The sequence below is a fragment of the Bacillus rossius genome, chromosome 2, assembly GCF_032445375.1.
Source record: "Bacillus rossius redtenbacheri isolate Brsri chromosome 2, Brsri_v3, whole genome shotgun sequence".
NCBI classification, from domain to species: Eukaryota; Metazoa; Arthropoda; class Insecta; order Phasmatodea; family Bacillidae; genus Bacillus; species Bacillus rossius.
In genome coordinates, this window is record NC_086331.1 from 55,364,418 (window position 1) to 55,376,822 (window position 12,405).

The window sequence follows — 12,405 nt, forward strand, 5'->3', positions numbered from 1 at the left end:
AAACTGTTTCTAACAAAAGTTTCAGATAATATTTAAAGTTTTAAAATAACTTTCTAAGTTTTGATACTGTACCTAATAAAGGAGTTTGATATTTTTTATTCTTTAACACCTATTTTTCCACCTTTGAGCTAATGTTTGGTGTTATCAATAAACTTTTCGATCAAAAGTTTTAATATTAATATTATGATGTACCATAACATCACACTAACGCAATATTTTGCATATTAAGTGAATTACAGTTCTTTTCAATTTTCCTAAGAAAACTTCCCCAATTTGACCCCTGATCCAATTTTGGGGTCAAAGGACCATGAAACCAAAAAATACGTAGATATTTTCAGGAAGTAGCACTATGGTGGTAAGCTACAATAGGTAGTCTTTTTTCTAAATCTACCTGAAATGCAAAGTTATTAAGGTTATATAACCCAGAACTATTTTTTCCCAATTTTTATGTTATAAATATTGTTTACATATAAACTAGTATTTGTGCGTAAATAATTGTCAATAAAACTGATAGTTTGTGAATTACACGAGTTTAAAGTTTAGTTTGGTAGCATTTCTTGCAGTATGGATTATAAAATATAATTCATAAAATTTGCTCAATGTTGGTATGGTTTAAGTCAGGCGTACGCAACCTGGTGCTCGCGAGCACCCGAGTGCTCGCGGAAGGAATAATGGTGCTCGAATAGTTGTGGTCGAAAAGTGCTCGCGAACACCCTTATTCCACATTTAAAAAATATATACATATAATGATTTTCTTGTATTGTTGATATGCTCTCGCTCGCAACACATGTAGTACATAACTTTGCCGAGAGGTTGCAGATAAGCATGGGTGTGTCCCACTCGCTTGAAATATTTCGGGCTCCACACAATAGATAGCGTGGAGCGTACCATTGTGATTGCCGTGACAATACATATATTTTTCTGCGCACCGAGCACAGTTACGTGAAGTATGAGGTTATGGTTTGTTATAATGGATAAATTTGTTGTTAAGAAACGTACTGGGAATGAAGAAGAGACATCGACATCATCGCTGTCATCATCGGTAGTGGTTTGAAATAAAGGCAGTGAATGGAAGAAACAAAAAGCGTACTCATTTCAGAAAACCTGGGAGACTGATTATCTTGTAGTGCAGAACGACGATAATACTGGTGTAATCTGCCTACTCTGTTCGGCTTCTTTATCTGGATTTCGAAAAGCAAACTGTCAAAGACATCACGAAACTCATAACAGTGTGTTCATGAAGGAATATCCAGTAAATTCAGACACACAATTGCATAAGGTGAGTAGTGACTTAAAGATGAAGTTTCAATGTCAGCAAAAACTGTTTTCATCCAACAGTAATATTACAGGGTTCCTACAGCCTGAGTCAAATTTATTTCCCTGACTTTTCCCTGACTTTCCCTGACCATTCATTGAAACTTTCCTGACCAATTACGAAAAAAAAAAAAATTCAGTTTTACAAAAAATATTGATGTTTTAACTGTGCCCTAATTATGTTGGCCTCCTCCTTTCCTTCAGCTAACCGTACCACACCTTAAATATAAATATCAGAAAGCAGACACAAACTTTACTAAAACTTCCATTTTTGACATGAATATTAAAAAATTCAAAACACTGTGATTCAATAAATATGTAATTCAATTACAAAACAAAATATTAACCTGTAACAAATAAATTCAAAAAATTTGAAATACTAGTTACAGTAAAGCTCTTTATTTTTCAAGTTCTTTTAATTCCCTTTCCATTGCTTCCTTTTTTTCTTCTATTTCCCTCATAAATTTTTTTCTTTCTTCTACTAACTCTTTCATTTGTTTTTCTAACAATCTCTTTTCTCCCTTTCTTGTTGTTTCCTCACTTGTTTTCTGTTTTATAAGTTCCAAATAATCTTGATATCGTTTTCGAGCACTTTTCACATAATCTAACATCCTTTTATCTATTTTCACATTCTCAATCCCTCCTGCCTGTTGCACTTCATCTTGAATATGGCGTTGTGCTATCACTGTCTTTTCTAGCATGTTTTCAACCAATAGTGACTTATTAATTGAAAAAACCCCTTCCACAGTTGCATCACCATGGGAGAGCACAAGACATATCTTAATAACTTCCCACAGGTTTTTGTACACTTCACTTCTTCTCATGAAGTTTCCATAGGTGCTATCGAGTCTTGCCTCCTCAATAGTTTCGCAGTGTTCTTGAAACATTTCACTAAGTACAGTTTTCTTCATATCACACAAGTTACAGTATACGTTTTTAGCCTTTTCTGCAACTTCATCATCTATTTTGTTTGAAGCAAGTAGCTCATCTAAAAGAAAAGAAAACCTTTTCTGACCAAGCGAAGGTGAGTGTTGAATAATCGAGGGATCTAGAGAAGACAATCCTCTAACTACTTTGTACTTCAAAGGACATCTTTCTTGAAGTTTGGCAGTCATGGCTGTCAACATACCCCAACATTCATGCATAAACTCAAGCTTTTCTCTTTCCATTACAGAGGTTGATACTTCTGCAAGAAAGCGTTTTGCTGCAAATCCAACATCAACTTTATTGCTTAGGATCAAATTGTCTGATTTTTTTACATCAATAGAGAGCATATTTGTGCTAGTACACTTCATCACGTCAGGCTTTACACAGCGGTTCATAATTTCTCAGAAGTTTCTGCACTGCTTCAAAAATAAATGGACTCATGGGTTTTGAAGTTTGCAACTTCTTAAGAAAGGGCTCACACTCATCTGCAATTGTCTTGCAGAATGCCAATTTACACTTTACAAATGAACGGCTTCAATCAAGGTTTTTGCAACTTTTGTCTTCGGAAGCTTGGCTACATTAACAAATTTTGCAACATGATCCCATATCTCTAACGTTCTTTTAAGGCACTTGGCATTGTCTAGCCATCATACATTACAGAACTTCAAAGGAAATATTGTGCATTCCCTCAGCTCTGTAAATAATGCTCGTCGAGCTGGAGAATCATGGAAAAGAAAATATAAGTGTAGCAACAAGGTACTAATGTCCCATCCAACAGATTCAATGCTAGTTTTCAGAGCACCATGAACCACATGCAAACTACACGTTCCCAGATTCAGTAATGTGAAAGTTTCATTGCTTGTGGTGGATCTGATGTGTTCTTGGAGACATTTGAAAAATTTAAAATTGACGTTGGGGCCATCCATAGACACCTTTATTATTTTGGAAGGTGACAGAGGAGCAATTCCATCCAAAAATTTCCTAAGCAAATGTTCAGCTGTGCTTCTATCAAGAAACACACTGTTCAAGTATCTGGTAATAACCATTTGCTTTTCTTCATCCCAAAACCTAATTACTATGTCCATTTGTCCTCGCTGAATTACTTTGTTCAATGCTTCATCAAAACATAATACAAAATTGTCGCACAACTTCAGGCGATCTAGCATATTCTGCTGGAAGTACGGTGCTAGCCCGTGAACAAGAACATAGGCAACTTTATCTCCTCCTAAAGTAAATGCATTGGCAACTGCACTATCGGGAAACATTATTTTAAATACAGTACTTATGTTACTGCAAGAATTAAAAGACATTTTCTTGCACACAACCTGCAGACTCCAAATAATCTCTGCTTTCATTGCATCTTCTTTTAAAACGTAACTGTTGAGATTTCTTTGAGGCACTACATTCTGTAGACTAGTGACCGTGTTTATCTGAAGCTGAGTGCATTGTGACGTGAAGACACTATTTGAGCAAGAAGAATCACTACTCTGTCCCTTGTCTAGGTTAACGCCTGAAATCGCTGTTGATCCAGAACAACTTGCAATATTACCTGGCGTCTTTATAAAAAAAGAAGACAAAGAAGTCCGACTTGTTGCACCTCCCACCATTTTCAAATGAGTTGGTCCTTTCCCATGAGAAACTAATGCTTGCTTTCTCATATTGCTCAAGTTCAAAGTCTTTTTACACACACTACAAAATGCTTGAGTATTATGCCCATCTACAGGACGCACCCATTATGAAAAATCTGGAAACAGAGCTGAGTTCAGCCACAGCTGATTAAATACAGTTTTTTTGTCAGACATAATGAACTGTAACAGTCTTTACATAATCAACCTGGAACAAAACAATGTAGGTGGATGGTTACACACAAAAGCTTACTACTCCACATGCAACAAACAGGTAGCCTTCTTTTCACAGGCAAGAGAGCTACAACCACAACCCGAACAGTTCCGAAGTTTACTTAAGTGAAAGGTTAAGTTAGGTTCGCGTTATTTAACATCCTATATCACCGTAAAATATATAAATCCTTGAAATATGGTGTTTTTCAAGGGTGATCGTTCCATGTAGTGAAAGGAACACGTCCGCGTAGCAAATACAGTTTCTCACTCCTTGGCAAAAGTTGGCAACAGATACTGCACGCCACTATGTTTGTTTGGTACCAGTGATTTTGGGCTTTGTTTTTGTTTACCTTGACATAAATTTTCGTGCTTTATTGACACGTTCTACAGATAATTTATTCACGTTTATGATTACTTTTCGCGATATTCGTGCAATGGGGAGTGGTCGTGAAAGAAACGCTGTTAACAGTTAAGCAAAAATGGAATATTTTGAGTTAGTTTGACAAACCGCGTTGGATCGCGTGTGACCTTAGCCAAGGCATTGAGAATTTCTCATGTCTACATTAAACACAATTGTTCATAATCGAACGTCCATCGAAAATTCCGCAGAACAATGTGGACCAATGGCAAAAAAAATTAAAAATATCAAGTTGTTAATGTTAGGCCTATAACATATTTTTACTTAAGTTTTAGGATTGCCATTAAATACTGAAGTTTATTGCAAACAAAAATAATATAGTTATTGTTGTAAAATTTTATTACATCAAGCGTTGACTTGAAGAATAATTATATCTATCATCATGTAGTTTTTAGTAAAATTTTACTTTCCCCTCAATTACACTTTCCTCCGAATTACACCTTTTTCAGTTTTCCCCTTGAAAAGTGTAATTCAGGGGTTCCGCTGTATTCTGAAACAAACTAGTAAGTGTGTTGGCAAAACACTACAAATGGTAAATACAGAATAATACTTAATATATCTCAAAACTTAAGACATACAAGCCGAGTTAGTGAACTTCTTTACTACTTTCACATCTTCATTCACTACTGCATGCAGAAGACTGCAGTAACCTTCAAAAGATACAGTGAGCGGAACAGAATTTATTGCAACTAGAGATGATGTATGTACATAGCTAATAGCCAGACCTATGATGTTTTTTAATTAGATATATTTCTTTCAGAGTTATTTTTCGAAATTTTACTATCCACTTCATTTCACTAACTTTATAGCTATCTCCCTGACTTTCCCTGACTTTATAGCTATCTCCCTGACTTTCCCTGACTTTATAGCTATCTCACTGACTTTCCCTGACACCTTTATTTTTCCCTGACTTTCCCTGACTATCCCTGACATTCCAGATTGTAGGAACCTGTATTAATAAGCTTTCTACAGAAGTATCCATAGACATGTCTAACAAACTAGTTTGGCAAGGAATGTCATTTTCAGTTGGAGAGGTGGTCAAAGACTGTATTGTTTCAGCAGTGACAACTCTTGTTGAAAGCATACCTGAAAAATACCGAAGTATTATGATAAATGCGGCAAAGAATGTTCCTTTAAGTAACGATACAGTCACCAGATGTGTTAATGTTGTTTCTGCTCAAATCAAGGAAAATACTATGCAAAAATTGTCTGAGTGTGTTTATTTTTCGCTAGCGGTGGACGAGTCCACCAATGTTGCTTCGGTAACTCAACTAATGTGCTTCGTATGTTGCATTGATAGTCACGGGACAGTTGATAATTTATTTTTGACAGTTATACCCCTATCAGGTTCAACTACGGGTCAAGACATTTACACAGCTGTTACAAACTTCTTCGTGTCTAATGAAATTGATGTGTCAAAGCTTGTATGTGTGATTACGGATGGCGATTCAATGGTAGGCGAAAACAAGGGATTTGTTACACTTTTGAAGAAAGATGAACGCTTTCCTTCTTTCATCCATTTCCACTGCTTGATTCATGTTGAAAACTTAGCTAGTCATTTTCAGTCAGTTCCAGAAATACCAGAGCATTTCAAAGTAATCGTGAAAGTGATTAATTTCCTTGCCGCAAAACCTCTGAACAAACGCCTGCTGAGAGTATTCCTACAATATTTATTTGCTCCACAATCCGATTTAATTCTTCACACAGATGTTCGCTGGCTAAGCCATGGAAAAAATATTTCACGTGTTTGGGAACTTTTTTAAGAAATTAAGGTGTTTATTTCTTCCCGTGGTTACGCCCTTCAGTTCCCTCAACTGTACGAAGATGATTTCAAGGTCACCCTGGTTTTTATTGTTGATTTGTTTGAATATCTGAATGAGGTAAATATCCGCCTTCAAGGACGACAAAATTCTGTTATTGATTTGAAACAAATAATATTTGCCTTTAAAACAAAAATTGAAAGATTCTTATCGCTGGCTGAAAAAAACCAACTATTGCACTTTCCGGAAATGGAACGCACCTTGCAGAGTTTTGGCAGAAAAGACTGTACCAAGTTTGTTGTTCGTGCACTTCAAGACCTTACAAATGCATTCAGCGCGAGATTCCAAACCTTGGAAGAATATGAGTCGCTGTTCGCATTGGTCTTTAATCCACTAACTTTTCCAATTGACTTAGTTAGGAAAGTTAAACTTATAAAGCCTCATGATCTGGAACACGCTGAAATGGAAGTAATAGAAATGCAGTCTACGCTGGCCATGAAACTGTTATTTTAAAATGAAAATCTCTCGTTTTTTTGGGGTTCAAAAGACATAGAAAAGTTTCCCATCCTACGTAAGATTTCTCTCAAATGCCTAACAATGTTTGGAACTACATATATGCGTGAGAGTTCTTTTTCAGTGATGAAGTATGTTAAGAACAAAATGTGATCACGATTAAGTGAAACTCACTTGGAGGACTGATGTCTGCGGATTGCCACAAGTGATTTCCTGTTGGATGTCCAGGATCTTGTGAATAACATTCAGGCCCAAGGGTCTCACTAGACATGGTGAACTAGCAGTGTTCTTTTTCCATGCTACTGTATGTATCCATCATTCCTGTGTTTAAATGCAGACTGTGAATTGTCTGAAATTATCTACAAGTAGATTTAAGGATAGCATTAAAATTTATTTTAATGTTATTTCAAACTATTAATTTTAGAAAATATGTCACGTAGTATGTTGTTATACTTCCTTTCTCTCAGTATGGATAAAAAATTTATTTTTGCAGGAAAATTGTTTTTGGTTTTTCTTTCTTGCAAATAACTTAACAATTGTAACCAATGATTCTGAACAATTTGCAGGATTATATTTATTGGGCTATAGAACAAAGTGTAAAATACTTATGCAACCTAAGCTCAAAAATCCTAAACCAAATATAATTTTCTACTGTATGCCAGTTATATGAGAATACTAAAATGAAATGTTTAGAAATAAACTAATAAAATATACTTAATTTGTAATATATAAAAAAAAACAGCGTGCTTTTACAGCTGTGTCGTATACCTAATAAAAAAAAATAAAGAGGAGTGTCTTTGCAAGATTAAGTATGTTTCTCAACTTAAACATTAGCAGTGCTCTTCAATTCTAGCTGAGAGTTGCAGGTGCTCACCACCTTAAGAAGGTTGAGTACACCTGGTTCAAGTTGTGTATCTGATCTACTGATTGATATCATTGAAAATTTCAGAAGTTGTTTAGTGATATTTGTGCATGGTTATAAAAACCGCAAATTTCAATTTTATATCAAAGCTATATCAATTAAATTAAAAACCGATACAACCATGCAATATATACAACCATATACATACTTTGATTATAAACACCAAATAACATAATTTTGGTAACAGTACTGCAGATCCAAACTAAAAGGTGAATGCATGTTTTCTTTGCGCCTGGAATTCCAAAATATATCGCATGCAACCCGCTGCTCACTTAGTGCCGTGAAGTCTGGTTGAGCATTGGCTACCTTCCCGAACAAGCAGGTAAACAGCCTGGCTCCCAGCCGCGGGGATTGCCAGACATCAGCTGCCCTTCTCCCAAGGCTGGCTTCCTGCACCTGCTTGATGTGTTGCGTAGTGCATGATTGTCAATATGTGAGTCGCTATTTTAACACAGTGCCAGTTATCAAGAGCGTACACAGAATTTCATTTCGGAAGAGAGGGGAGGGGAGGGATTATAGAACCACTTTGCCTGCAATTTTGCTATCAATTTATTTCCTTGTGTTGGTCGGAATTATAGATTTTTATATATATTTAGCATATCGGGGGGAGGGGGAATACATCCCCTCCATCCCCCCTTCAGCTTACATCCCTGCTGGTTATAAATTTACGTGAAAGACATAGTATTTTTTCATAAGTACTGATATTTCTTGTTGAGACGGTTACCCAAAAATTTAGAAATGGTAACCAGTACTTTGCTATCTAAAAGAAAAAAAGTGGTCAAAAGCAACGAATAAATAGAAAGTTGTTCAGCAAATGTATAAAAATAAAAGATTCTGTTTCAGAGTTGCACTCTAAGTTACTCATGCACCCTGCCTTTTCATCACCAAATAATATTATAAAGTTTACAACAGCAATTCAGCAACACCAATCTTGGACTAAATTTACTACTCAAAGATAAGCAACTGTGCATAACAAACTACAAATGTAGTTAGGCATCATAATTATATAGTTCTGCAATTGGTTTAGGCTAAGCTTACAGCTATCAGTATCAGTTATATAATATAATTATGTGAAATTAAAAATACTTAAGCAACTGTAACATTCATCAAAACTAGTTACTTTCCTAGAATGTACGTACAATGTAAAATATCCAAACATTGGGTAATGTAAAATTAGCAATGTAAAATTACATATTTTGTGATTAAAAAATACTATTTAGTGTGTATTTTTTGTTGTGACTAAAAAAGAAATTTAAAATGGTTTATTTTTGATAACTCAGTCTAGTCAGGCATCCTGAACACTTTTGAAAGCCCTGCTTACTATCTTCTTTATCTGTTTTGTATCTTTTCACCTAACGGTAAAATTAACATTGACAAGGGCTTAAAACTAGTACCCTTGTGTCTACTACGGGAAATGTAAAAATTACGAACTTTCAAAGGCGGACAACAAACCAATTCTTACTCAAATTTGCATAAAGCAGTCAAAGTGATTCCAGGGGTAACCAATTTAAATATTACTTTATAAGACATTTACTACACAGAACTAACTACTTTTGCGCATTCATAGCCAATTTGACCGGGTGTTTTATTGTTATCTATCTTCACTTACTTGACAGCTTTGTGAAAATTACATTACAACATACACTGATTATATGCTGTTAATCATATGCATGAGGTTATACCCATTAATTATTTATTAACATATACCCTACCCATATTTTTACAAAAAAACCTATTCAGTATAGCACATCAGAACCAAATACGTTTTCCCTGTACAGTTTGCTAAAAGTCACCTTAATAAACAAACTTAACCTGTTATAAAAGCTATTGGTTATTAAGAATTGCAAAATTACCTCCTACATGAAAACTGTGTAACAAGAAACACAATTCTAATAAAAGCAGGTTTCAGGTGTTTACTTACATCAGCCTGAATATTCTCTGAAGATGTGTGATTTAAATTGAAGTAATCCCTTGTGGTCATTATGCCTGGGGCTCTTAAGCCCAAAACAAATACAATCAGGCATGAAATGTAACGAATAACAAAAATTGCCATATCCACCTTGTCAGATAATCTGTAAATAACATGGTACAAACATAATGAAATCAAAAACCAAAACACTAGTACCATTCACAATCAGTTTCAAACATTTTTCCAACTGATGAGTATTTCTGCATCGGTCAGGAAACAGAGTATGTATCCCGAAAAAACAACCCGCTTACATAATAAATGAATGAATTACAGCTTAAAGTCTAGTAGTCATATAAGTCATTAGAAACTATGAGGGGTAATGAGTCAAGAATGGCGCTTGACTGTATAAATGGGTGGAGTAAACGGAAGTGCCCCAACAAATGTCACAGTTCCCACCTGCAAAAAACACAGGGTGACCCTGTACCAGTATCACATTTAATATGCCATACTGCCAACTAATTACCAATGATAAAGCCTTCAACTAGCACAATGACATGTTACAGTTTCACATAAAAGCTATTATTCTAACACAAATATTTCCAAGTGTTATTTAACTATCAACAAAAAAATATTTAGATTTGTATTATTTTTGTCCAGTTTGTTCATCTATTACACCCTAACACAACCTCTTGAGTTTCCTTCTCTGGGTACAATGCAATGAAATGAGAAGCATCCAATACATTCCAGTCTATTCACAAGCAAAGGATAAATCAAGCAGCACTGTGTGACCATGCAAGACACCTGAGAAATTCTGCCTAAAAGATAAAAGACTTTTGTTTCTGAATATAAAAAAATTAATAATACTTTTTTATTGTTTATTTCTTCATTAGAAAAAACTTATATACCAATATGGTTTTCCAACAAATGCAAGCTTTTGGTATTAAAATGTGCCTGGTGATTTAAGGACTGAATTAAACATTACAGAAATGAGGGAATGATAGGTGAGGAATATCTCACATATTTGGTTATTTCAGTTTTAACACATTTGGATTCCCAAAGATTTCACACAATAACTCTTTTCTAATTGTTTTTCGTTTGCAAATAAGTCACCATATAATTACTAAACTTTTTTGCAAGCTGAAAAATGTTACTCAAGTGATCATATTTATCAAAACTTGTGCAATTTTTAATTATATTAGATAAGACTTAGAAAATATCAAGTGATACAAATTGCACTAAAATATAAAATGGAAGAGCCATTGTGATAAATTTACAGGAATAGCCCTTAAATACAGTAGTCTCACTTATCCGACTAACAGGCCCAAAGAATATTGGATAAGCAAAAATGTAGGATAAGTGTTAACAAAAGGCTATCAAAATTCCAACCAGGTTACAATCTTACACATTACAAACCACATAATCATGTTTTACAATAAAAGTGAAAAAAATTAAATTAAAAAACAGGGTGTGGCCTTGCAAAGTGTCACACCTCCTACCTGTTTTTGGATATAATTTTTTTGCAGTTAATACAGTTTATTGACTGGTGTTGAGGTTTGATGTATGATTGCTGAATTTCTCTAAATAGATGTGCTGTAAGTCTTTTTAGACAAATTTACTCAAATTAAGTTTTTTTTATTATATTTGTGCATTTACAATTATTTGTTTATGCATTTTGGATACTGTAATAATGAGTCTGTGAGAACTGTGGATTACAGACATTTTCACTGAAGTTACCAGTGTGTGACAAAGGAGCAAAAAAAGTAATGTCCCTTGATATATGTTTGTAGAGTATTTTTGTGTTGTAACTACAGCTCTGATTGGTCAAAGTATAAAGGCAGTCTTCTTACTTGCTGCCTGAACCCCCCTTGTTGGGTGGAAGTAACCAGGTTATTTATTTTTCAGTCATTGCTCAGTCACTTGCAAAAGCTTGCAAAATATAATAGATTAATGTAGTAAAGTATACAATTTCATGTCTGAAGTCCTAGCAGTGTTGTCTTTTTTAACCTTGCTTCAGACATTTTGAACTAGAAATTGTTGACCACAGACAGCAGTGTAGGCCTTCGGCAAGGCTCTGGTGTGCCTTTGCCCATGAACAATGGCATTTTCAAACTGTACCGCAAGTTCAAGGCAACTGTGAGATATAAACAACTTTTTTTAATTTGGAAGTTAAGTAACTTTAACTTTTTGCAATTTGTTTCCAAGCAATGAATTGTCCAGGGGTTACATTTTGTATAGAACTGTGTAATTATTGTGCATATTTGGGTTTAAAAAATTGTAAATCAACAAAACATTAATGTCTATTTTTTTTAACAAGAAAATCATTAAATTCCCTATCAAAACAGCAATAGCAATAATTTATAACTTAAAAACAATTTTTTTAGAGCCCATCAAACTTTTCAAGTGTTCGTGACTGGTATGTAACAGGAACAATTGTTGTAAATAGCCAGGCACTGTCTAGACTGCCATAGGGGTAACTTATTTGGTGCGATAGAGTTGGGAGCAACCAAAAAAACTACGCTTACAGGTGCAACTTGAGATTCTTATCGGAGATTGATGAGATTTTTTTGCATTAGTATGTCAGATAATATAGCATGTTGGATAAGCAAAGGTCGGATAAACAAGACACTTCTGCAATAGTAAAGACAAGAAAATGAAATAACCACCATGTTTTCATATAGTTTTGTGGTTTGTATAAATTAAACAACTTTATAGTAGGAGATGCTGGCAATTTTACTTTTCTTAATGATCAAAACAAAGCTTAAAACTAAATTTGCACTCCCATAAATGACTTAATTTAGTAAAAT

General features: G+C 34.6%; 1 protein-coding gene across 2 annotated transcripts in view; it reads right to left on the reverse strand.

Annotated features, from left to right (window-relative positions):
• LOC134529298 (ATP-binding cassette sub-family B member 6) overlaps positions 1-12,405 on the reverse strand; it is a 118,773-nt gene that overhangs the window by 70,411 nt on the left and 35,957 nt on the right. For both annotated transcript variants that reach the window (XM_063363205.1, XM_063363206.1), the window contains exon 5: positions 9,614-9,764. In XM_063363205.1, coding sequence (XP_063219275.1) covers positions 9,614-9,764 — 151 coding nt within the window. The remainder of the gene's footprint in view (positions 1-9,613; positions 9,765-12,405) is intronic.